The sequence below is a fragment of the Fragaria vesca genome, linkage group LG5 (assembly GCF_000184155.1).
Source record: "Fragaria vesca subsp. vesca linkage group LG5, FraVesHawaii_1.0, whole genome shotgun sequence".
NCBI classification, from domain to species: Eukaryota; Viridiplantae; Streptophyta; class Magnoliopsida; order Rosales; family Rosaceae; genus Fragaria; species Fragaria vesca.
The window spans coordinates 7,556,974-7,581,980 of NC_020495.1; the positions used below are offsets into that span (position 1 = coordinate 7,556,974).

Here is a 25,007-nt window from a genome sequence, read left to right on the forward strand (position 1 = left end):
GGACTCCTTGTAGGGCTATTGTTGATTGTATATATGTACTTGTGGGGGATGAGGAGAAATTGGAAAGGAAGAGGTATAATGTGGTAATCAAACTAAAGTGCAGATAGCTAAAGCTGTGGGGGTTGTGGTGAATGAGCAATGTGTGTTCCTTGAGATATAGGTTATGATGATTGAGATGTGGATTAGTTGGTGTTTGCCTAATAGAGTTGAGGCATTGCACGTGTATTAGTTCCTTCACTTTGTGAATGTGGCCAAAGATGCAACTCATGCAAGCATATTCATTTGCTCAACTCTTCCTTTGGTTTAGTCATCATCAACCAACTATTATAATATCACACTCGCCTTTTCATTTTGGCTTCTTTTGGTTCATCGGCATCGAGTATATATCAACCTTTTCTAATACGCAGATGCATGCAAGTACTTATTAGCTAGCAATCACATGCATCCTAAGCCTACTCGAAACAATCATTATCAGATACCATATCTTCTTTAGAGTTCAAACAAATAGGAAATGCTGGATTTACAAGAGTGGAATTTACTAAGGAAATGTGATTAATAGAGAACCCATGAAGATGATCAAGCTGTTCAGGGTAATATCGAGGCTATTAACAAAGATGAACCTAAATTGTATCTAATTCTCATTTGGTTGTATTTAGACGCAACGAATGTAATGGGTGATTTTTTTTTTCTTTGGATAGAAAAATGGTGGCCGGGTGAGCTACCTCTCCGAAATCGAAAGCAATTTTAGGTATGACCCCACCCAAAAATGATGTTTTTCTCACAAGCTGGGATTCGAACCAAGGACGTTATATTGTTAGGAGAATCATGGCAGCGTCTATTCCACTTGTAACCTAACATGTTTTCACTAAACCAACTTCATTGGGTGTAATGGGTGATCTTTTGATCCTCTAGCTTGACATTGTTCTATCGTTATAGTCTTTTCGACCACATGAATCTATCTCCCTTTCCCCTAAAAAAAACCCTGAAATATTTCTAATTTTCAGTTATTCGAAGGACATAGAGTGAGTCAATGTGGAACAAAACCTAGAGGCTGCTGAGATTGACATAGCAATATCACGGTGGAGAACCATGTGCCTAGAGAATCTGACACAGAATTCCTTCCTATTTCTTAGTGAGTTTGACAATCTCTGTTGTATTATTGTTTGTGGAATCTCCATATTTTGGGACCAAATTACAATGGCACAAGCCACATCTTTGATGAATACATATATACTGGGGTAAGGGAAATAAAATGTATCATCCTGTATTATTTTCAAATTTAGTCTCTTTTAAGTAAACAATATTATGATGACTTCAGAGATTAGGTGCAGGACTCTTAAATCATCATGGTTAGCATGTATTTAGATGCTTCCATTAGCCTATTATATTCTCTAACTTAGAGACTCCAACTGCTACAATCTCTTACTTATCTCTTCATATATGAACTGCTGCTACAAAATACCAACTAAAGTACTATACTATTGAGCTTATATATATAAACTGTACAAGAGTTGACAAAGATTTTTTTCACTTGTATTTCTTTTATAAACAAGAGTTCTATAAGAGTCCTATAAACAAAAATTCTATGATGTTTCGGAATATTGAAATGACACTTTAATAAAACACCCCCTTATATCAGACCTTAAGTTTTACATTAGCAAGTTATGGACTTATGGTCACCATATACACAAAGTCACAAATATAACAACCAGTTGTCCAAGTGGATGTTATTCAATTCCTGGATTGATACCAGCAACCACTCATCAGTCACCAGTCACGCTTCTCACGTTCAAGCCTTGAAAAAGATTCAACCTTTTCTTTATTTTTTTCAATTGCATTGGCTTACTTGGTGAATTGGGTTCCTTCATTCAGTTATAGAAAGTTTCTTACTTTTTTATTTATCTTTTTGATCTGAGAAAGTTTCCAAGTTTGTTCGGAATGGTGGTTGTGGTAAATGAGTGCCCACCATTGGGGACTTCTGCAGTTACAGATAATCTAACTCTCCTTCTCACTCACTGACAATATCACATGCACATGCAGACAGCTATTGTCCCACTCACATATTCATCCCACATGGATTGTGAGCCATCTGACCCACAAACACTCTTCCCTTCTATGTAGAAGCTTTCATTTGTTTTTGCTGAACTCTTTACTCTCTCACAAGACTGGTGAACATTTTCCACAAAATAACAAACCTTCCAATCTGTTTTAGCTGTCTTCCCATTTGTGCTATTGGGGAAAGACATCTCTTCTTGGATCTGCAAAGAAGATTCCTCTACATGTTGCATTGGTTTTAGTTTCTTTTAGGCAATTCTGATGGTAAATGTTATCTCTGGGTGTTGTTCTGTGCATATTCTTGTGATGGGTCCCTCCTGTTTCTCTGGTTCTTGTACAAGGCATTGTATTTTGCGAGTTTTTTTCTGTGAAACCTAATAAGGTTTCTTTCCCTCAGTGATTGGATTTGATCTGGTTTGGTTTTCTGGGTATACATTTTTTCTTAGTTTAGTTATCTTCAGTTGTTGTGAAGTGGAGAGATTGGGGAAATAACCCAAAAAAGGAAATTGTGTGGAAGTTGTGATCTGTGATTGAAAGGACTATTCTTTATCATCTGTGGGCTGTAAATTGTAGGGGAAGTGAGCTTTGAGAAGATCAGTAACAAGCAGGTAATTCGATTCTGTACTAGCTGTGTTTGGAACAATAAGGAAAGTGGTCTGTTCTTTTATGGTTAGTGAGGCTGAAATAAGCTGCAACTGAGCTATTGGCTTTGCATTTTGTTCTAGTCCTTAAGGAGAAAGGGACAAAAAGGAAGATAAGTTACGTATTTCTTGTACTTGATCTGGTTATTGGTGTCAGCTTGTGTAAAGGTCTGAGGTGTCTGAATCTTACAGCTTCTCAATTTTGTATATCTTGAGAATGGATAAGACCCCATTTCCAATTGCCTGAAATCAGTGAAATAGGTTTCAGAGGGTGTAGAGGTGTGGCAGTGAAAGATTGTGCCTTGGATTCAAATTTTGGGGAATCTGCATTGCTTGAAGAAAATTGAGTAGATGTTTACAAAGTGGGGAGTGAATAACTGATTTGGACAGAAGAGGTGGAGATGGCTGCAAAACTTCTGCATTCTTTAGCTGATGACAACCCAGATTTGCAGCAGCAAATAGGATGCATGAATGGGATTTTCCAAATTTTCGATCGACACCAAGTCCTCACTGGTAGGAGGATTAGCCACCACAAGAGGCTTCCTCCAGGTAATTTCCTAGTGGTGAACTCATTTCAAACCACTCTTAGTTTATGGTAACATCATACAAGATTTTTCTCTTTGTTGCTCCAGGCTTCTTCCTAGTTGCTCTAGCGCTTTTAGCTCAATCACCATCCCTGTCACTAATTATAGATTTGTCTATATGTTCTTGCAGATTTTGTTTTCTTTTAGCAAGTTTAAAGATTGACAAAGTAGCCTAAAACATCTAATTCATATAAATTGGTGCCTAAAAGGAGAGTAATGCAATGCAGCCTATAACATCTTATTCTGTAGATGTTGCAGCCTAGGATGAGAGTCTAGTTATGGATTGACAACTAATGCATTTATATGTTTCACAGGGAATTCTCACTTCAGCAATGGTGGCCTGGAAAGGGAGACCAACAATACATACCATCGGCAAGCAATAACTGTAATCACTCATTCACTCTCTACACGATGACTCCTTTCCTTTTAGCAAATCTTTTAGAACTATGTTTCTGGTATCTTTAAGATACATACACATCAGTTGGATAATATTTCCTGTGTGGCCTTTGACGTTGATATATGTATGTATTTAGAGATATCCTTGAACTATAAATTTTATACAGCTTTTAGATAACATGCATGTGATTGACTTAATAATGTATAATGGTTTGTGGTTCTTAAATTGAATATTGTCTAATCATTTGGGTATGGCTGTGCATATTCAGTCTTATGCTTAGTGGAATGGCACTGGAATCCATGAATCTCTTTGTGCTTTTAGCAAATTTTGCTGGTCTGAAACTGATTTGTGTTGCTTGGAATTGCAGGACATAAGTTCGAACAAAAATGTGAATGAGAAACACAGACTCTCAACAGAGTCATCACGGGCCTCTTTCTCGTCGACTTGTTCATCTTCTTTATCATCTCTGGAGTGTAACAGAACAGCACAACCAGGAACCTCTTCCTTTGACAGAATCATTTTCCCTGAAGAAACTCCCTCAAGGGATTCAGTGACTAACCACTTAAGTACCTCCCCTAGAGTTGGAAGGCAGTCCCTTGATCTCCGTGATGTGGTAAAGGACTCGATGCATAGGGAAGCTAGGGGACTATCACTGAAAACTACAATCAAAGATGAAGCAGCCGGTAATGCAGTGAACCGCAGAGACTCTCCAAGACCCTTGCAGCTTTCTAAACCAATGGATGGATCCACTGGAGTAAGGACCAATGACAAGAAGAATATGCCTGCTGATCTCAGGGAGTCTCTTAGAGTTCTTGCTCAACTTCGAGAAGCGCCTTGGCAGTATAATGAAGATAAAGACCATCCAAGATCCTCATGTGAATCCAAAGATAGTTTTTGGCATACCCTTCCAAAAGATGCTCCACGATTTTCCTATGATGGGAGAGAGATGAATCGTTTATCCTTTGAATCAAGAGATACCTTCAGGTCTACTCCCAAGCCAAAAGAGTTGCCGAGACTTTCACTGGATAGCAGAGAAGGTTCAATGCGCAGTTCCCACACCGACTCAAGATTAAATCATCTTTCAAAAGGTTTTCAGAATAGTGGCAGCTCCAATGGCAGGGATCCTAGTCTACCTCAGTCAGCAGGAACTCAGAGTCGACCTAGTGTTGTAGCGAAGTTGATGGGCTTAGAAGCATTGCCAGATTCTGGAAGTAAATTAAGTCTGATCAAAACCAGCCCAGTTGCAGAAAGTGATCCTTTCTCAAAACCACTGAAGACAAACAATCTATACAGGCCTATTCGTACTCCTAACTCCCTGAGAAACTCTCCGAAAGAACCAACATCACCAAGGTGGAAGAATCCGGATCTTGTAATGAGACCTGTTTCAAGTTCAAGGTTTCCAATTGAACCAGCACCTTGGAAAATGCAGGATGGACATCGAGGTTCTCAGAAACTATCTTCCAAACCTGTAAATGCTCAAGTAAGGACCCAAAACTCCTTCCCTTCTGTTTATAGTGAGATAGAGAAGAGATTAGATGATCTGGAATTCAAACAATCTGGAAAGGATCTTAGAGCTCTTAAACAGATATTGGAAGCAATGCAAGCAAAAGGGCTGTTAGAGACCAAAAAAGAAGAGGAAGCTTCAAATTTTGGAACTCAAAAGGACTGTGAACCAGAATGTTCTAGTTCCAATCCAAACCCAAGGTCTGTGAATCAACGGAACAGAAACAGCCATGCTATGTCTTCCAGAATTAAAAGCTCTGATTCCTTGAGAAATTTTGATTCCCCGATTGTGATCATGAAACCTGCAAAGCTTGTCGAAAAGTCTGGTCTTCCCTCTTCATCAATGATTTCAATGGATGGCCTCTCTGATGTCCATACTGCTCCTAGAGGGGGAACACTAGACAACAGGAGGGTTTCAACTAACAGCAGAACAACTAAAGATCATTCTCCTAAGAACAGTAGGAAGGACTCTTCTGTAGGCTGCACTGACAAAAAGCCAAGTGGCAGGAATGTAAAATCAACACATTCTCTGCCAAAGGAAAACAGTGCAACACATTCAGCAAAGAGCTCAGGATCTGTGAGCCCAAGACTACAGCAGAAGAAGCTTGAGTTAGGGAAGCCATCTCGTCCACCTACCCCGCCATCTGATACAAGAAAACCAAGAATCAACAGGCAATCCAGCAGGCAATCAACAGAATCAACTTCTCCTGGTAGAAAACTCAGACCAAAATCTTCCAACTTGCAGCAAAGTGATGACCAGTTGAGTGAGATAAGTAATGAATCTAGAAGGTCGAGTTTCCAAGGAGACGACATAGATATGGAAGAGTCTGACATTGTACGAGTTACTGATACAAATGATAGCCAGAGTCCATCTTTGAAGGCTTCCAAGTATTTAGCTTCTCCGTCAATGCGACAGGTAGGTGTTGTACTTGATATTATGTTCTGCTTCCAGTCATTCCAGTTTGAAAGTTTAGCTTATATGTTTTGTTTTTACTTCTCAGAAGTTAACTGCAAGGTTAGAAGAAGATGGATCTGCTGTGGAACTCGCTACAGCTGCTCCAGAACATCCTAGTCCTGTCTCTGTACTTGATCCCTCAGCATATAGAGATGATGCTCTATCTCCAGTAAAGCAGTTGCCGGATGCCCTCAAAGGTACTGTTTAACTTTTTTCTTACATTTAACTTGGATGTGGTCAGACCTGAAATGATCGTACGTAAGATGAGAACGTGTTATTGTATGGCTAAAGTCCCAAAAATGAAATAAAAGTTTCAACTCATTAGATTGAGTTGAACTAGTGGTACTAATAATATGTTCCTAATATACTGAAGGGGGCAGTCCTTCCCCGTAGAAAAGTTTAGTTGCTACATGATTGCTACCATTGTGATTTTGCTGAAATGAGTGGACTTGAGAAGCTATGTAGTGTCTGTACCACCATTAACCATGGTGTACTATAACGATATAACATTGCATGACCCACATATTGATCATGGTTAAATTGTTGTATGCAATCGTACATTAGAAAGAGCATCAATTCTCATTTAATTCATTTGATGGACAGGTGATGATGCTGAAGATTCGAATCTCAGAGTATGTGAAGATCAATGGAACCCTGCAGATAATCTTGCCAGCGGTGGGTCTGGTGTTACCTCAGAGATCAATCGTAAGAAATTGCAGAACATTGAGAACTTAGTTCAGAAGCTTAGACGATTGAACTCTAGTCATGATGAAGCCAGAACAGACTATATTGCATCACTATGCGAGAATTCAAATCCTGATCACAGATACATTTCTGAAATATTGTTAGCTTCAGGTCTCCTACTTAGAGACCTGAGCTCCAGCCTGACAACGTTTCAGCTCCATCCCTCAGGTCACCCCATCAACCCTGAGTTGTTCTTTGTTTTGGAGCAGACCAAGGCTAGCAGTATGCTTGCAAAAGAAGAATGTATCCCTGAAAAGGCAACTCACGCAAAGCAAGAGAAGTTTCACCGGAAACTCATTTTCGATGCTGTTAATGAAATTCTTGTTGATAAGTTGGGCTTAGTTGACATCTCTCTTGAGCCGTGGTTGAAGCCTGCAAGACTGGCAAAGAAAACCCTCAATGCACAAAAGCTTCTTAAGGAACTGTTTTTCGAGATAGAACAATTTCAAGCCAAGAAAATTGAGTGCAACTTGGAGGATGATGATGATGGTTTGAGAAGCATTTTGTGTGAAGATGTGATGCACAGGTCAGAAAGTTGGACAGTGTTCCATGCTGAGATTTCTGGGGTAGTCTTAGACATTGAGAGGTTGATTTTTAAGGATTTGATCGACGAAATTGTTATTGGTGAAGCAGCTAGCTTGCGTGCCAAGCCATCATCCATACGTCGAAAGCTGTTTTCTCAGTGATGATCTTTCAGTTTTCCATCTTTTTTCTTATCTATGCTGATTTGATTATTTTGTGACAAACATCACAATAAATCTATGTGTAAGATCTATAGTGTTGTAATTCATGCTGCCTTGTAAAGAAGGTTTAACTTGTCAAAGTTGTCAAGATACGTACTTTGGAAGATTAATATATAAGACCCTTGTTTCTTCACTCACCATGCTGAATTGCTGCCTCTCATTGTTTCACTTTCACAGAGGCTGTATTACAGCTTGTTGTCTTATCTAACTAGAAGAAAGTGTCGTGTTTGATTGAAAACCTGATTATATATGTTCTTATAACATCGAAGATAAATTTGTAGGACATTTATATATCTAGCACTACGGGGTAGGGATATAGAAAGAGGAAAACCTGAAATGGTGGGAGCATCTCTACTTGAACTGCTTTATCAATTATTTAAGATGCTAAATATAGAGAATATCTTAATTCTAACAACAAGCCTCCGTAGCATAGTGGTAGTGCGTTCGCTTCGTAAGCGAAAGGTCGCGAGTTCGATCCTCGCCGGGGGCTTTTGTTTTTGGAATCATTGAATTTGAATTTTTTTTATTTTTTTTATTACCATATCCAGTTCCAGTTCTTTTACTTTTTTGCCTTCATTAATAATTCTATTTGGGTTTTTTTGCTTTCATTAATAATTGGATTTGGGTATTACTCTGCATGTGTGAACAGTTTAAATGAAACTGAAAATTGTAAAAAAAAAAAAAAAATACTGAGTAAGACGTTCATCACCATTGTTCAATGTACATTGGTGAAATTAACGTGGTCCATTCCCTAGTGACAGTGAAGACTAATAAAAGGACCACGAAAAATTCCATAAATCTGAGTAGGAGCATCTATCAGCATGCCTGCCCTACACACTTTTTTCTTTTTTAAGGGAAAATGGAAATATATTTCCTGTTACAAGTTCATGCAAGCTAGGGGATCTCAAAATCACATATATCGTTGCTCAGCTGACTTCTAAAGAGCCTGCAGGCTACCGCCCTACACATGAAAATATAAATTACAATAAAAATTTGTGTATTCATCGTATATAAATGATATACGCCCAGTCGCCCATTCTCTTCAACCGGTCTAGTCTTCTTTTTTTTTTTTTTTTTTTAAGGTAAAATACTTGCGTCCAGAGTCTTATTTACCTACTTTAGTGAATGTAAATCATAATCTTAACCGTTCAAGATATAAATTAATTAATAAAAATAACCTCTGCAAAATATCAATGTAAACCAAAATCATTTGCTCAACCAAATGTATCAAATAAATGGACGGCTGATCATGAGACTGCTAACTTTCACCAGAACTGTCCATTTATTTGGTGCAATCGGCTGAGCAAACGATTTTTGTTTACATTGATTTTTTACGGAGGTGATATTTATCAGTTAATTTAACTTTTGAACGGTTAAAATTATGATTTACATTCGCAAAAGTATGTAAATAAGAGAGAGTCCGGACACATACGTACATACTAACCCGTACGCAAGTATTTGTTTTTTAATTGTCTTAAAAATAATTATTAACCGTAAATTAAAACTCATCGAATTTAACAATAAACAGAACTTATCTCATCTTATGTTGAAGCATTCTCTTTGTTTCATAGGACCACAACCAAAGCCTTCTTCTGGGATATATATATGCCACACCAGACGTAGATGTATATAAAGGGTTGGGTGTGCTTTAAAGTTTCTTGGATCTCTCAGCCAAAAGAAAAATGTTTCTTGGATCCTGTAACATAATGCAGCTGCACAGTACTAGCTGCAGTAAGAGCTGAGCCTGCTGAGACAGACCAGACAGACTGAAGGACTGACTGACATGACTGCCTTCCTCTAATTATAAATTCAAATTCAGTACGTCTTCTCTGCTAGCAGCTCTCTTCTTGTGGACTCATGTTCTTTCCCTTTCCTTCTCAGAAGACTTGCAGATTCCAAAAGCTTCATTTTCACATTATATTTTACTGCTTTTCCTTGGAGTTGGGAAGTCGTAAATTTGTTTAATTACTAGCTTTGTTCTCATCAGAATATAAGAAGGGTACAATCTTAGGTCATGTTTTGCTTTCAGGTTCTTTGTTCTACAAACGTACGTTGATACTTATAGATGGGAAATTGCTTCTCATGTGTGCAGTAACTGGGTTATCTGGCCTGCTGCTTAATCAGTTCAAATTTGAAGAAACTACACCGGATAGCACACTTACCAAACATATATTAGTTAACAGTTAATATTTAGCAGACCAAATTAAACATCAATAGTGTCGATCGGCATGGATTTCTTTTTGGTTTCAACAGGCTGAAGCAATGATCTACTTAGGTCTCTCTCAAGCAATGGGCATACATAAGTTTGCGCGGATGATTAACTTTGCTCCCATGCAGCGAGTACTAACTTATTAGTTACTACCATAACTCGATCCACAAGGCAGTAGCTAGCTAGAACACTTACTGTATGTTGATTAAATGTATGAAGTAATGATTCATGCAGATATATAACTACAGTGACAGTGAATATCGTCAGCTTGAATCGATCCTGACATCTAGCTCGCCAATTACAACTGCGGTGGTATCCCGTATCCATTTATATTGTTCATAAAGTTTCTGGACCCAAAAACTCAGCTTTGGTGAAAACACACTCAAGCATGTGATCAACCTAGTTGCATATGCATAGCGTACGTAGGGCATAAGATGTATAGGTATATATTGATACAGGCTCATTGATTTGATCCTCTAAGAACTGTTCGAGCTTTTAGATAGTTTCATAACTAGCCTACTCGATCAGAAGCAAATAAGAGAGAGAGAGAGAGCTGAAGAGCGTGCAGCACGTTACTGTACGTTCGTAGGTAACTAAAACTAGGGTTCAAAAAGAAAAAGATCTATAGCTCATTGGAGACTTACGCCAGCATCTTCTTCATCCTCTGAACTGTTCAAGCTCAGATAGTTTCATATTTTCACGCCTGCTCGATCAGAACTCAGAAGAAATGTACATGAGAGACACAGTAGCTAACATTAGGGTAATAGGGTTCCGATAACAAAGAAGACTCTTATATTTGCAAACTGGAATCATGCAGGCTTAAAATTGTGGACAGTGCTTGAATCTTTATTTCACAAATACAATAATTATGCCAGAACAGCAAGTACGACCTAGTTAACTAGAACTGTAATGACCATCGATCTAGCTTGTGGATCGAGAGAAATTAATTGATCGAGAAAGACATGCACTGGCATGGATCGTAGTACCAAAGGATAGAATCAATCAATTAAGAACGAGTTGTGTATTGATGATCCGCTAGGATATTGAACAGATCGAATTGGCTCGATCTCTACTGACTACTGATCATTAGGACGATCAAGCTTTCAGTCAGTTCTATACTTAAACGGTCCATAAACAAACCAAATACAAACACTACAACACCCATGCACTTATACATGTAGTTTAATCGATACTAGCTATATATATACACACATATAGCATGAATTAGTATTTATAGGGTATACATTACATATATTTATAATTATAGAGTAGAGAACCTGCATATATATACGACGTACGTACCAAATTCACTTCACGTACTGTACGTATATCAAGAATGACTTAACAATGTATAATGTAAATTAATCAACCACAATTAACCACAGTATACAGATATCTTCAGCTCTTATATATTCTCTTGCTTAGCCTTCAAATTAGCATCGAAACTCCTATATATGATGATCAAGGATCAATTACAGCATCGAACGTATATGTGTCGTGTCGGCCTTGGTATAAGTAGTAACAATTCTAATCAAGCACAATTCATTTCGATCGATCACAGGTATGCATGTATCTTTATATAAAGTACATTGTCATATAGTTACAAAGTAATTCACTATATAAAATCATAAGTGGACATTATAATCGAGTACTATATGTAGGAACTTACATGCATGCATTGAGGAGCTGCTAATAGCTAGGTAGCTTTAGGAACCAGTATCGTCCTTGTTTGGTTGGCTTGATGATGCATTATGGTTTTGCGAATGGAGCTTCAGATTATCCAATGTTGGAAATGATCTCAAAGATGAGCCAATCGAATATTGAAGAGAAGGCATGAGAACATTATTAGGTGCAAAATTCTGTGAAGTAGTATTTCCTGAGCTCAACAATTGGATCATATGGTTACTGGTTTGTCTAAGTGCAGGCTGCTGATCATTACTGGTACTACTGTTCTCTCCTACTGGGGTAGTAGCGGTAATGTAGGGAGCATATGGACCAAACAGTGAAGGTACCGGCGTAGCTGTTGATGGACAGAAGAACAATTGCGAGCCAGATGCCATTGGCATTGAAGTATTTGAAAATGATAAGCCATTGTTACTACTCATCATATGATCCATTTGAGGTGCCAGTGGAAATCCATGACTACTGCTACCAAACTGAGAAAGAGACAAACATGAAGGCTCCGAATTGTGATTTTGAAAGTAGTTGTTGTATGCCATGGCATTGTTCAGCAATCCAGGTATTGAAGAAGGCATATTGCCTATAGGAAATAACTTCTGAGCCAAGGCTTGATCATCATGATCTTTGATTGACTTTCCTTTACTCTCATCAAGCACAACTTGCTCAGTAAGTCTTCGATTCACATCAAAGAAAGGAACATTAACAGGATTTAGAATTTGCTGTTGTTGATGATGAAATTGATGATGAGCAGTACTAGTAGTATTGAGCAAACCGTGATGAGGAAGTAGTTGGAGTGGTGGGAGCTTTTCAATATCATCGTCAGTAACTTCAAGCAACCAATCTATTACCTTGCTAGGTTGGCTAAGACCAAGCCTGTCTTGAAGGTCATATAATTGAATTGCTGTTGGCACTGAAAGCCTAATTCTTCTGTCTCTCAATCCCCTCACGGTTGACACCTTGCTGTGCCTGTCTTTTCCCCCAAAGGTTCGGGAGACACGAACAATCCTTGGATTTCGAAATCCAGACCATTGCCTTGAAGTAGTAGTACTAGATGAAGCTGCCTTGTTATAACTACTCATTGTGTTTCCATCATTGTTGTTGTTGTTTTGGCCCTCTTGCTTTGCTTGAAATCCCTTTCCCCTTGGATCAGTCATCATTGTAATTAATTCTGATCGATTACGATGATCTGAAACCTAATCTGAATCATAAAATTTCCCTTCCAATTACCTGCGAACAAATTGTCCTATACCGCCCTCCTTGAGTTCCAATTAATTCAGCTGAAAAAGAAATAAAAAAAGAGATACTTAAGAAAGTACAGATGATTTTCTGAAAACCGAACTATTAATTATTGATCAATTCTAAAACTATATTAAGTGGAATCAATTATGAATGTACTATTTTGATTTCTCTGGAACATTAGCACATTTTATTAAAAAGCAAATTGATTTTACATAAATTCTTTTAATCAATTAAGTGTGTATACGTATTCCATCATCTAATTTAATACTCTTTCCTGGGAAGGCGAGGACGATTTGCTAAGAAAAACCATGCAGTTTGGAATTCTTATCGAGTGAAAGTAATATTGATCCGAAAAATAGAATCAATTGTGTTGATGATGACCAAATTGATCTTTTGGAAGAAAACTATTCACTGAAAGAGCACTGAAATGAAATCGGATTTTCAAAATTGAATAAAAGTTTCAAAACTCAAAAGATACTGATCACTCTAAAAAGATCGAACTATGATGAGGAAAAAGCTAGTTGGAATTCGTATGAATTGATTAAAATCCTCGAAACCCTAAATTACCTTGCGCCGATGAATCCGTGTTAATTAGGTCAGAAGATGAAGAGTGTACTCACATCAAACTGGAAACTGAGCTCAATTGCAGTAGCTCACAGCTCGCAGAAGCTCATATCCAGATTCGTTCTTGGTTTGCAGAAGTGCAGAGCTCCAAAACTTAAGGGGATACAATAAGCAGGAGAAGAAGAGGAAGAAGAAGAGAGAGCGAGAGACAGAGAGAGGAAAGATGCCCCACTTGACAGTACGTGCTTTAAACTCTTATCTCTTGCTAAGTTGATAGTTTTCAATCTTACAGAGCTGTACATGTAGAAGTATATGTGTTCGGCTGCTATACATATTTGTATGACATACATCAAGTCGTGAGCAGTCTCATTTAGTAATTCAAAATTCAAGACGATTAGACGGCTCACGGCTTGATATATGTTATACATATATGTATAGTAGAAAAGTCCCAAGTATATAGCTCATTTACAGCAATATCTTAGCTGCAGATAGATATAGCAAAAAGTAATTACCACCATTTTGGTAAAGGAAACAAAAGATGCCACGGTAATTTTACCATGTTGCATGGGAATTATATCAGAAAAGGAAAAGGTATGGCGGTGTTACAGCCACGTGGCGTCCATAAGTGATGACAAATCAATCATGCAAATTCTACCTAGGGTAAATAGTAAATCAACCATGATTCACAGATGGGATCACAGACTGAACAATCAGTTTGCTTAATTAATCGATGAATAAGTTTGGTCGTAGTTTACTGTATGAACTACAATTAGTACAGAATTAATACATACAGTAGACTGATCCCTCCTCCTTATGTCTGGTTAATTCTAAACGGGACCATCCTAATAGTTCTTTATCGGCAACTACAGTTACCTAGCTTAGCTTTACTGGTGTATTCCACAAAGCACAGATTGATGAAGATGATGAATATGCATGCGCCTGTAGCCACCTAGTTGAGATTAATCGAGAAAGCTAGCTTAACCCTCTTTCTTATTACTGCGTCATCTTAACATATATAGAAAAACAGATGCAAGTTAACACTGCAGCATAGTAAAACGTTGATGAAATCTTCATTGAGGAACTAGGGTTTGCAGTATATAGTGCTCTGCAAGCAATGGGAGAATTCATGTAGCTCTATGTCGGGAAATTAGATACAGCTACGAACAGAGAAGAAGAAGAAGAAGAATTAGGGTAAGTAGGGATTAGGTATTGACAGATAGAGTTGTAGATGTTGTAGAGGAGGCCGGGACCAAAGCTGGTTTCTTTAAAGCATGCATCCACTGAAGACTGACTACAGAGAAGAGAAGGACCACTACTACTACTACTAGTCACAGAGATGTGGCAGTGAGATTTGCACGATATACAAGTTGCAGTTCGCTTTGCTTTCGTAATTAACTTAACTATTACAATCTCTAATTATGTGTGTATAGCTAGGAGTAGTTGTGATCTGCAAATTAAAGCCCTTCATACATTATATTCGTGCTGATGTAAGTACTGGCCAAACAAACATATACTAGCTCACAAGTTTGCAAAACAATTGAGGAAAAAAGAACCTAGCTCTAGCTAGCGGTACTGTGTTTGGTTATTTCGATCAATCCAAATATACTTTGTATTGTAGATAGCCACACACACAGTTTCAGTACATACATAGAGAAAAAGGAGAACATAATATATAAGAGGCTAGGTGCTTCCTGTGTTAGCTTACTTAGCTAGGTTACATTCATCTTGCATTTATGAAAATACGAATAAGTCTATCAATTTACAGCTAAACTTGGAATATTCAATCACCAGAATAATTGACATATATATATATATATATAGATAGATAGATATATATATATATAGAGAGAGAGAGAGAGAGAGAAGTTGTTTGCTTTCATTAATATGAATGCACCTCAATAATCAATCAAGAAAAGTGGAATCTTTTCAACAAAATAATTGATCGAGGAAGGCCGGTGTTAATTATAGACTACATGCAGTTGCAGACTTGCAGTGATTCAAAAGCTGAATGAACGAACGTACTAAATCTGATTTTTATCATCCCTCATCTGTAGCTCTAGCTACTTTCTCTATCAAGTCAGAGAAAATCACCAGCCGACACCCTGACATTTCCCCAGGACTGTTTTACACATTTCATTTCTAGTAATTTATCATCAGCAAATGTTCCTCTACTTTTAACCAATTTTGGAGCAATATAAAAGGTCATAATTCCTCTGAAAGTCATTAGCTAGCTCAAAAGAACATATACAGAAGTAAAAGCCAGCCCTAATTAACCTAGCTCTTCACATTTAAGAAGCTTTGGTCATTTTTACTGCAGGTTTAGGGCGTTCATTAGGAAACCCAGAAGTTATATCTAGCTCTGTGTCTATCTGCTGTAAACTAGCAGAAAAAGAAGAGGTGGGTTTCACGAGAAGAGTCGTTTTGTCTTTCTTCCCGGCTTTCATATATATCTTAAATTCTTAATTTCTCTAGCTAGCCCAGACTGCAGTACGTAGTGTTACTCTTTGTTCAGGAAAGTGTTGAAACCCATTACTTCGAGTTTTAAGAGCCACAACACCCCCAGCTCCACCAATAATTAGTTTTCTTCATTTATTTCCTTTTTGTATATGCTTAATTTGTTGGGGTACATAAAGAATGAAGAAGTCACGGACTTGATGAGAAATCGATCTCCTTTGTGTGTGTCCGTGTATGTATAAATAAATAAATAAATATATATATATATATATATTATATATATATGTATGTATGTATGTATATTAATTATCTATCATATTAGGGAAACCTTAATCAAGTACTAGAAAAGAACTGATCAAGAGCTAGTTGACAAATCAAAATGATGAAATATGGAGCCGAAGAGGGAGAGATCCATATGGATCCACCCAAATTCGAATTGTCTGGTGTATTTAGCTATGTGCTGGGACTCTGCTGGGAGAGGAGTTATAAGATCGGGATAGGGATAGTCTCATATGGAATAAAGATATATATACATATATTGTTACTGAACTCTTCACTCTTCACAAGCGCATATATCTAGTGTGTGTGTGTGTATAGAGAGAGAGAGATTCTTTATATTTATATAATCGCTGCTGCTTCTTCTTCTTCGATCTTCTTGTCTGTTTTTCTGACAGTGAAAGTGACAGTGGCAAGCCCTAAAGGGAAGGGAAAAAGAAGGTAAGAAACACTTAACGGCGAGCAACAGCAATTGATCAAAACCAAAATTAAATGCTGTATGTGCTCGATCGGGGTGTGAACTGTGAAGTCTATCTGCCTATTGTGAATATAATGCAAAGCTGCAGCAGCTTGACAAGTTCTGCTGCAAGAGAGAGCTTTGTGGCCTGGCCACCAAAGAGAGGGAAAGTGAGTAACAAAATTCAGTGAGGGCATTCTGGGATCAGAAAAGGTATGGTACCGGTGCACTGTTGATCATGTTAACTTCAAGGCATGATAAACTAATTCTGGCAATATGCTATGATACCATGTTAAACAACGACAAGCGTGGTCAATGGATCACATTGTACCAATACTGTCCCAACTTAATCACCTATAAGGTGTTGGGTTTTAATCACAAAAGACCTCGGTACAATTGAATAAGATCCATCCACATATAAGTTATATTTTATTTGTCACTTTTCTGATGTGGGATCTATTCCTCTCCAATACTTTTTAATACGCCCCCTCACGTGCAACCTGACTCAAGGTCCGTAAGTGGAATGAATCGGGATGGAACGAACCAAGGGACACTTGGTGACAATCCAATCGGAACATTCCGATGGTGAGATAAGAAGCCGGAACCGAACGAGAGAATAGAATCCCGAACCGGACGAGAGAATGAACTCAAATCGGGCCCATGAGAATTTGAGAGGGACCCGCTCTGATACCATGTTAAGATGAAAAAGTGAAATAAAGAAGAACAGATATTTTGGTGAAGTAAGTTTTCATTGATATCTGAATGAGAATATATACATCGTTATACAGCTAGCTAACTGATTCTACATATCTATCTCTTTCCTATAAATCTGCTATCAACTACAATCAAGGACAATATAAGGAAAATATATATTCACAACTAATACAAAGGATATTGCTGATTTGACTTTCCAACACTCCCCCTCAAGTTGGAGAGTGGATGTCTTGCACTCCCAACTTGCGAATCATTGACATGAACACCTCCTTTCCCAAAGTTTTGGTTAAAACATCTGCTAGCTGATTCGGAGAACTTACAAATCTTGTTTCAACAAACCTTCTAAAATCTTGTCTCTTATAAAGTGGCAATCCATCTCTATATGTCTTGTACGTTCATGGAACACCGGATTAGCTGTGATATGTAATGCAGCTTTATTGTCACAATATAACAAAGCAACCTCTTGATGCAAAACTCCCAAGTCTCTAAGTAAATAGCGAAGCCACGTTAATTCACAACAAGCTCCTATCATTGCACGATATTCGGCCTCAGCTGAAGAAAGAGAGACTGTTTTCTAGCGCTTCGACCTCCATGAGATCAATGATAGACCTAAGAATACGCAGTACCCCGTAGTAGATCTTCTAGTAAGTGGGCAGCTTGCCCAATTTAAATCACAGTAAGCTCTCAACCGAAAATCACTGTTTGAAGAAAAGAAGAGACCTTGACCAGGGGAATTTTTCAAAAAACGTACAACTCGCAAAGCTGCCTCCCAATGATCCTTTCGAGGTTGGTGCATGAATATGCTCAAGACATGAACAACATATGTAATGTCCAGTCTTAAAACTGTGAGATATATTAATCGCCCAACCAATCTCCTGTATTTTCCCGGATCTTTGAGTGGTTCACTCTTATCACTCAATTTTGAGCCACGTTCCATGGGAGTGTCAATGAGAGCAGCACCTAATAACCCTGCATCTTTGATAATCTCCAAAGCATATTTACGCTGAGAAATATAAATACCATTCCTAGATGCACAAATCTCAATACCAAGGAAATACTTCAAGTCACCTAGGTCTTTAAGACGAAAATTATTATGCAGGAATTTCTTCACATCAGCTATGCTTTCAGGATCATTGCCAGTAATCAAAATATCATCCACATATATCAAGAGGATAGTGAAAGACTTGCCTTGCTTTCTAGTGAATAGAGAGTAATCAGCTTTTGATTGCACATAGCCAGCTGAATGAATGGCTTCAGAAAATTTGGCAAACCATTGACGGGATGCCTGCTTCAACCCATATAATGACTTATGTAAGCAACAAACCAATCAGTCCTCCCCCTGTCGCTGAAGCCCTGGCGGCAGAGACATGTAAATTTCTTCATCTAAATCACCATGGAGAAAAGCATTATTGACGTCGAGCTGATGAAGGGACCATCCACAGGTAGCTGCTAAGGCTAATAAACAGCGAACATAGATGATTTTAGCCGTGGGTGAAAAAGTGTCTTGATAGTCAACTCCCTCCAATTGAGTGAAACCTTTCGCCATTTGTCTCGCCTTATACCGCTCTATCGACCCATCAAACTTGCGTTTTATCTTGTAAACCCATCGACAGCAGATGGGAACTTTACCAGCTGGAAGGGATGCAAGAGTCCATGTACATATTGAAAACATGAGGATAGTCTAAATCCAAAATCTCCTAGTAAGTTGTGAGTTTGATTACATAAGCTGAAGTTTTTATGTTAATGTTGTTGTAAGCTAGCTAGCTGTAGCAAACATATATTGTATGGTTCATTCAGAAAAAAAATAATAATAATTACTGTATTATGTGTGCTAGATCTAACATTTCACAGGGTCTAAGTGTGTGCGAATTGAGGGTAAAAATAATTGGGAAGCACTTTTAAAGAGAGACAATGTAGTCTTGCTATGTGGATGTTGGATTGGAATATCATGGTAAACCCTAGCTAGCTCCCGTCAAGGACTTGTAAGTAGGGGTGGACTTTTAGGCACCGAAAAAACTGAAACCATTCAAAACCTCACCGAATAACCGAAACCGAATGAAACCGAGGCAATCGGTTTCGAAAACCACACTAACCGAGTAATACGGTGTCGGTTTGAGGTTCCGTGCATCCTAAAAACTGATTAAACCGAACCGAACTGACATATATTCTTTTGATTATTAATACTTAATTATACGTGTCATTTTTTTATTGGTTATAGGTTACAAATAGTAGGCTTCCACAAACATGATTATGTATTTTAAGTGTTTAAGTCTAACCTAATTCCTTCTCATGTAGTCTTTTCTTTTGATATATATGAATGTTGGAGGCTCTAAATGAATAATGTATAAACTTTAGCTTTCTATTTTTTTTTTTTAATTACTTGTTTGAACCCATTAGAGTAACTTATTTAAAGTGTTGATGGTTTATAACTTACATATTTTTATTTTTATGTTATTTGGTTAAGTGCGAAAAATATTATGGATAGTAAGTTTTGTAACCGAAACAGTACCGAAACCGAACCGATATTCAGTTAACTGACGAGAGCGGTTTTTATATATTTTTATCAGTTTCGGTTCTAAAAAATAGAAAACCGAAGCTTTAGTTTCGATTTTCGGTTAGTGTCTACAAATCGAACCGTTGGGACCGAGTCCACCCCTACTTGTAAGGTTAACAAAGTCCCAAGGTTAATAAGCTAGCTAGGAATAGAAAAGGGAAAATATGTAACCAAAGGGAGGAAACCCAGGTGCGGCACTGTTTTTTTCGTGCACGGTGGTGGTGGTGGACATCTTCCGATGACCTCCACCAAGTACACTCATCATTCCGGAGCATAAAACCTTGTGAGATTCGAGTTCCATAGATCATAAGACCAACCTTGTGGATCATGCGCTCTATGTGGTACGGAGTACGGACTCTAAAATTGTTCCGAACAACCTAGAGATGTTTTGGTATGAATTGGGTACAAACATCCAACATTGGGTGCGTACGCCATTGCTTGCCACATATCATTGAAGTTGCTTAAAAAGTTCACCTTATAAAAACACCCAAGTTCTCTCGGCCAATCTGATCGAAACGTCACTGCATCAGCGAATAAGGCATAGAGTATGATGGACATTCTAGTCCAATTTAGACTTTAAACTTTCTAGAGAGTTCATTACATCTCTATCTATGATTCTATGGACCTTAGAAACTAGGTTAAGCAGGGTTAGATTTAGTCTAGACTGTAGAAGCAAAAGGTTTGCCAACTAGGGTAGTCACAAAACACTGGTTTAATTCTCAATCATCAACTAGGGTAATCACAAGCATTAGGATCCAGTCTAAAGCCTACAGAAAGCAAGAAATGAAGAATGACCTGAATTGTTGAAACTATACTATTACAAGAGTGACTATCATCTATTTGGCCAACAGAAAAAGAATCTGGAAAACGGGGAGAGGACTATGTAGAAATATGAAAGTGGGACTAAGATCTCCACAGCATAGGCTCACTTTTGAGAGAAAAGTCACTCCAAAGTCCAAAGGGACCATTTCCAGTGATCCATTCGATCATCTTGCTCATGATAATCATCAAAACTTACACGATCCCACAAGGCATTTGGTTTTTATAAAATATGGGTAGCCAGGAAAGCAAATCAAGAGGTTTCACAAAATGTAATGAACTCTTTTCTGTCATCCATTAACCAACTGCTGTTGCATTTGGGTTTATACAAATACATTCTTCGACAAACAAAGGGAAAAATAGGGTTGTAGAAGCAAGTACTCTTTATTTCACATCAAACCAGCATTACAATAACTGAAGGGACTAGACGAACATGTATCCTAGCATGAGACCACCTCTTTAGTGTCAGTTCCACTAGTCCATAAGCCTGCAAGAAACCAAAATGCTAAGAGTATAGTCGGGACTAGGACATAGTAATATTACAATTACGTGATCAGAATAAGCAAAGCAACAGCAAACAGAAGTCCAGAAAGAAGAAGAAGAAGAAAAAAAGAGAGGATATAACCAGGAAAGCAATATACAGAGACTAAAAAAAAAAGGAACGAAAGAGAGAAACAGGAAAGGGCATGTGGATATCCTCCATTCTAGTGTACTTTCGACAATTTTACGATATCCTCCATTTCATAGTACATCAAAGAAGTACATTGATTAGCTCAATGAAATGGAGCAGTTGAAAACCATCACCAAACTCATGGTATACGGTCAACTATGAACAAGCTAAATTGATGGGGTAAAACAAACACCTTGCAACATTAGATCATTGTTATCCAATCTCTTCTTCAATTAAGTTTACAACAGAGATAAGGATAACAGTAAAACTTCCAAAATCAGGCAATGCAGCCATATCTTTGATCCTCCAATGAGGCAGGGACTATGCCTCAAGGTTGAAGGTGTAAACAAGGGTGTTAGAACTTGACTATCACTAGCTGTCTAATAAGACACTGATGGGAACATCTCATAGTTTCCGAACAATAATGCCATAACAGTGAAGCATATAAAAGGTTTTACGACGTAAGAAAAAAGTCTAATTCACTTACATAGAACAAGGAATCGCACTGATAAAAAAGTACAGCTACAATACCTCTACAAGCAACAATTAAAACCAATCAAAATTTGGTAGACATACGCTTCCGAAGCACCAATCAAACTTTGGTCATCAATCTCATGAATTCCCCAGCCCCAAGGGAGGCACATGCATACTCGACAAACTCAAGACCAACAATGCAACAACTGTTACTAAAATCCCCCAACACAAATGGCTCTCAAATCGAAACTCTTAAGTCATCACGCTATGATAAGACAACACAATGCATACCATCTTTAGAAACAAAAACTGTTTCAACACTCCCCCAACCTACATTTGCATATAGATAACCTCATTTCTACATTTCACCAATAATTTCCATCATAATCATCAATTTTTCTCAGAAATTATAATCAAAACTCTAAAATCCCAAACAAAAATCAAAATTACGATTCAGCAAAGCTCACCTAGTTCATTTACAATAGCCTCCACCTCTGGCATTGTAGTCCTCCTCGACGAAATCCACCAAGTACACCGGCGGGAAATCCGAGGCGGTGAAGGTCTTCTCCTTCATCTGCTTCTCCACGTCGGCCTTCTTCAAAACGGTGCGTTTGATCGGGGGCCGGTTGCGGCGCTGGTCGCGAGGGAAGTACTTGATGTCGAAGACGTGCTCGGGGTTGGCGGTGGGCACGCAGGCGGCGACCTTCACGGTGGCGGGGCACTCCAGGCGGTACTCGGTGGCGAGAGGCACGGCGAGTCGGTATTCCGGGTCGGCGCAAGGGCCGGTTATCTCCCAGGGCTTCTTCACGTAGCGCCTTAGGGTTTGGAGGAGAGACGACGCCGTTTTTGCCATTGGAGATTCAGATCAGGTGGTTCCTGAGAGAAGAGGGGTGTTCGTCTTTGGGGAAGAAGAAGTTTTGTGATGTACACGTGTTTTATTCATTTTGTTTCATAACAACAATTTTCACCCATTTTTTGAAGCTTTTATTTTATTTCTATTTTTGGTTATTACAAATACCTCCATCTATCATGGGCTAAAATTTCGGTTTTCAAGAAAATTTTGAAGGTTCAAAAAATGGATATTTCAACGGAAATACAGGAAAATATCGATATTTCAAAAGGAAAGATAAAAGGATTGTGAAAATATATAGATATGTTATATATAAAAATGTCCTAAATATTACTCAAATGTCAACTTAGCAGGATTAGATAAGGTGTTTGGATGACAATTGGACAACTGAGGTTCGATTCACGTGGCCGGAAATGGAGAATTGTTTTATGGATTGATGATTCTCGATTTGAACATTGATTTTGTGGGGTTGTACGCTCTTGAGCAAAGGTTAGTTAAGGTTTTCTTCTTTGGCGGCTCTCCACGTCAGGTGGGCTTGCCTCGTCGTTGCAGTGAGGTTGTCAGACATGTGTTTGATGGCCATGGCCTTCTGGTTATTGGATATGCATCAATTTGAAGTCAGACCTCTGATTTGGCCTATTTTTTGTCTTTGTCTCTGTGTGGTTCGGGAGTCGTATGGACATAGGTGCGGCATGGTATGTGGTCTGCCATCAGATGACGATGGTAACTAGTAACTTGGCGTCTTGGTGTAGTCGAGCTGCTGTCGGTGCTTCTGAGATCGGGTCTGGTGTTTTCGAGTTCGAGTCTTAGAGGTGGTGGCAGCTTGTTCAAGGTGGTCCTTGAGGCGGGCGGCGAATGAGTTGTGGGGAAGGATTGAAAAATCGAAAATATCAATTTACCAAGTAAGTATCATCTGAAACATTGGATAATTCGCGAAATTTTCGGAAATTTGCAATATTTTGGTGAAATTCCCGATATTCTCAAACCCAACTGCCCAACTTGGGCTCAAAATCGTTTTGTCCCAACCTCGGCCCAAATTTTTAAAATCAAGGAATCGGTCAAAATAACTTAAAATGTGATTTGAACCTTGGTTGCCGAGGGATATAGGAAAGAACCCAACCACCAGTGTAGGAACACGCCTTGGTAGTTTGCATGCACATGTAAATATAAGTAAGATTCATTCTAATTAATCATATTAATTATTTAGTATCCTAATACTCTTGTAAGCTCCTAATGTTCTAGAAGCCAGTAGTAGTAGCAAATTATGACAGCCTATATCTATTATCTCTTTCTAAAAAAGTACAATTTCTATGAATTTAAGATACTGAATGACTCAAATATGTACTAATTCACTTCAAATTCAAACCTATTATGTAATGGTATTTGTTTAGTATTTTCTTTTGAAATGAAGTATATAATTGATCATATCAATATCTCTTAAGGATTCATTTAAAGCTTCTATGTTTTTCTACAAGTTTCCATCATTTTTCTCAAAAACTTGTTGATATCTATATATTTCAGATATTTCTATCGAAATAATCGAAATATCCAATTTTTGGACTATCAAAATCTCCTCGAAACCTGATATTTTAGTCATTGATTGTGGTAGATGGTAATGGAATCGGGCTAGGTTATTAAATTGGGTTTTTGGTCTACTTATGGGTTGGGCCTAGCTAAGTAAGGTTATTAATCTAGTTTTTTTTAGGTTTTTAATCTTGTTGTTGTCATTTTTAGCACTAAGCGGGTTAACGAGAGTTCAGTTGAAATCATACGTGTAAAGTGGTGGAATTGTTCTCTTCTAGTGGGTCTATATTTGCCCTTCGGCCAGTTTGACTATTTCCATGGTTTTGATCATCTATCTCCGGTGACTGAAGATATGTCACCGTGGCCGTGTGTTGCGTCTTGGTAGCCCACCGCATGTGATTGGAGGTATGGCATCAATGAGCTTGTGCATTCTACTTCCTTGAAATAAGCTAGATTCTTGATCTTAGACTTCTTTCAACTGATGTTGAGCCTTCACTTCGTGGTGGACCCCATCCACTCCTTTTGTGGACTTCATTCGGTTGATATTGAGTCTTCACGCTCCATTTCGTTGTGGGCTTCATCCACACCTTTGGTGGACTGGACTTCCTCCAACTAATGTTGGGTTTCACAACATTTTTATTTTTCTGATATTGAGAATTAGAAGCACGAATTTGGTGAAATATTAAATGATTACGAGAATGTCAAATAGACCAGCAGATCATTAAAGCCAACTGAATATTAGCATAGTCAGATATGAGAATAAAGTGTTTTAACTATGGAAGAAAGGGTTGCCCAAAAGGCGGTCTAACTTGATGTGGAGATATCATATCAAAAAAAAAAACTTGATGTGGAGATAAGCACCACGCACTCTAAGCGAACTTACAATATGTAAAAAGATGAT

At 38.2% G+C, this 25,007-nt stretch overlaps 4 protein-coding genes and 1 non-coding gene across 5 annotated transcripts; 2 read left to right on the forward strand and 3 right to left on the reverse strand.

The window, feature by feature from the left end:
• The first annotated feature begins 3,006 nt into the window (after window positions 1-3,006).
• LOC101310417 (protein LONGIFOLIA 2-like) lies at window positions 3,007-7,753 on the forward strand. The gene is made up of 5 exons (XM_004299245.1): window positions 3,007-3,245; window positions 3,595-3,665; window positions 4,045-6,096; window positions 6,182-6,332; window positions 6,739-7,753. The coding sequence occupies exons 1-5, from the start codon at window positions 3,098-3,100 to the stop codon at window positions 7,563-7,565; spliced, it is 3,249 nt and encodes a 1,082-aa protein (XP_004299293.1). The 5' UTR covers window positions 3,007-3,097; the 3' UTR covers window positions 7,566-7,753.
• Window positions 7,754-8,040: 287 nt separating this feature from the next.
• Window positions 8,041-8,112, forward strand: TRNAT-CGU. The gene has a single exon. It is a non-coding gene; the product is annotated as a tRNA-Thr (tRNA).
• A 3,425-nt stretch (window positions 8,113-11,537) lies between these two features.
• On the reverse strand, window positions 11,538-12,665 carry LOC101297843. Its single transcript, XM_004301061.1, has one exon. It carries the CDS (start codon window positions 12,663-12,665, stop codon window positions 11,538-11,540), a length of 1,128 nt encoding a protein of 375 aa, XP_004301109.1.
• A 5,124-nt stretch (window positions 12,666-17,789) lies between these two features.
• Window positions 17,790-18,761, reverse strand: LOC101298135 (uncharacterized mitochondrial protein AtMg00810-like). Its single transcript, XM_004301062.1, has 2 exons — window positions 18,687-18,761; window positions 17,790-18,500 (listed from the first exon to the last, which is right to left on the reverse strand). The coding sequence occupies exons 1-2, from the start codon at window positions 18,759-18,761 to the stop codon at window positions 17,790-17,792; spliced, it is 786 nt and encodes a 261-aa protein (XP_004301110.1).
• Window positions 18,762-20,660: 1,899 nt separating this feature from the next.
• On the reverse strand, window positions 20,661-22,666 carry LOC101310704. Its single transcript, XM_004299246.1, has 2 exons — window positions 22,200-22,666; window positions 20,661-21,075 (listed from the first exon to the last, which is right to left on the reverse strand). Exon 1 carries the CDS (start codon window positions 22,583-22,585, stop codon window positions 22,205-22,207), a length of 381 nt encoding a protein of 126 aa, XP_004299294.1. The 5' UTR covers window positions 22,586-22,666; the 3' UTR covers window positions 20,661-21,075; window positions 22,200-22,204.
• Window positions 22,667-25,007: the final 2,341 nt, after the last annotated feature.

Bases quoted from the DNA above. Each gene is read 5' to 3' on its own strand.
- LOC101310417 (XM_004299245.1), top strand. From the start codon at position 3,098: ATGGCTGCAAAACTTCTGCATTCTTTAGCTGATGACAACCCAGATTTG. The intron at 3,666-4,044 runs GTAATCACTCAT...TTGGAATTGCAG, and splicing joins ACCATCGGCAAGCAATAACT to GACATAAGTTCGAACAAAAA. The intron at 6,097-6,181 runs GTAGGTGTTGTA...TTTACTTCTCAG, and splicing joins CTTCTCCGTCAATGCGACAG to AAGTTAACTGCAAGGTTAGA.
- LOC101298135 (XM_004301062.1), bottom strand. From the start codon at position 18,761: ATGGCGAAAGGTTTCACTCAATTGGAGGGAGTTGACTATCAAGACACT. The intron at 18,501-18,686 runs GTTCGCTGTTTA...GGGTTGAAGCAG, and splicing joins CCACGGCTAAAATCATCTAT to GCATCCCGTCAATGGTTTGC.
- LOC101310704 (XM_004299246.1), bottom strand. From the start codon at position 22,585: ATGGCAAAAACGGCGTCGTCTCTCCTCCAAACCCTAAGGCGCTACGTG.
- LOC101297843 (XM_004301061.1), bottom strand. From the start codon at position 12,665: ATGACTGATCCAAGGGGAAAGGGATTTCAAGCAAAGCAAGAGGGCCAA.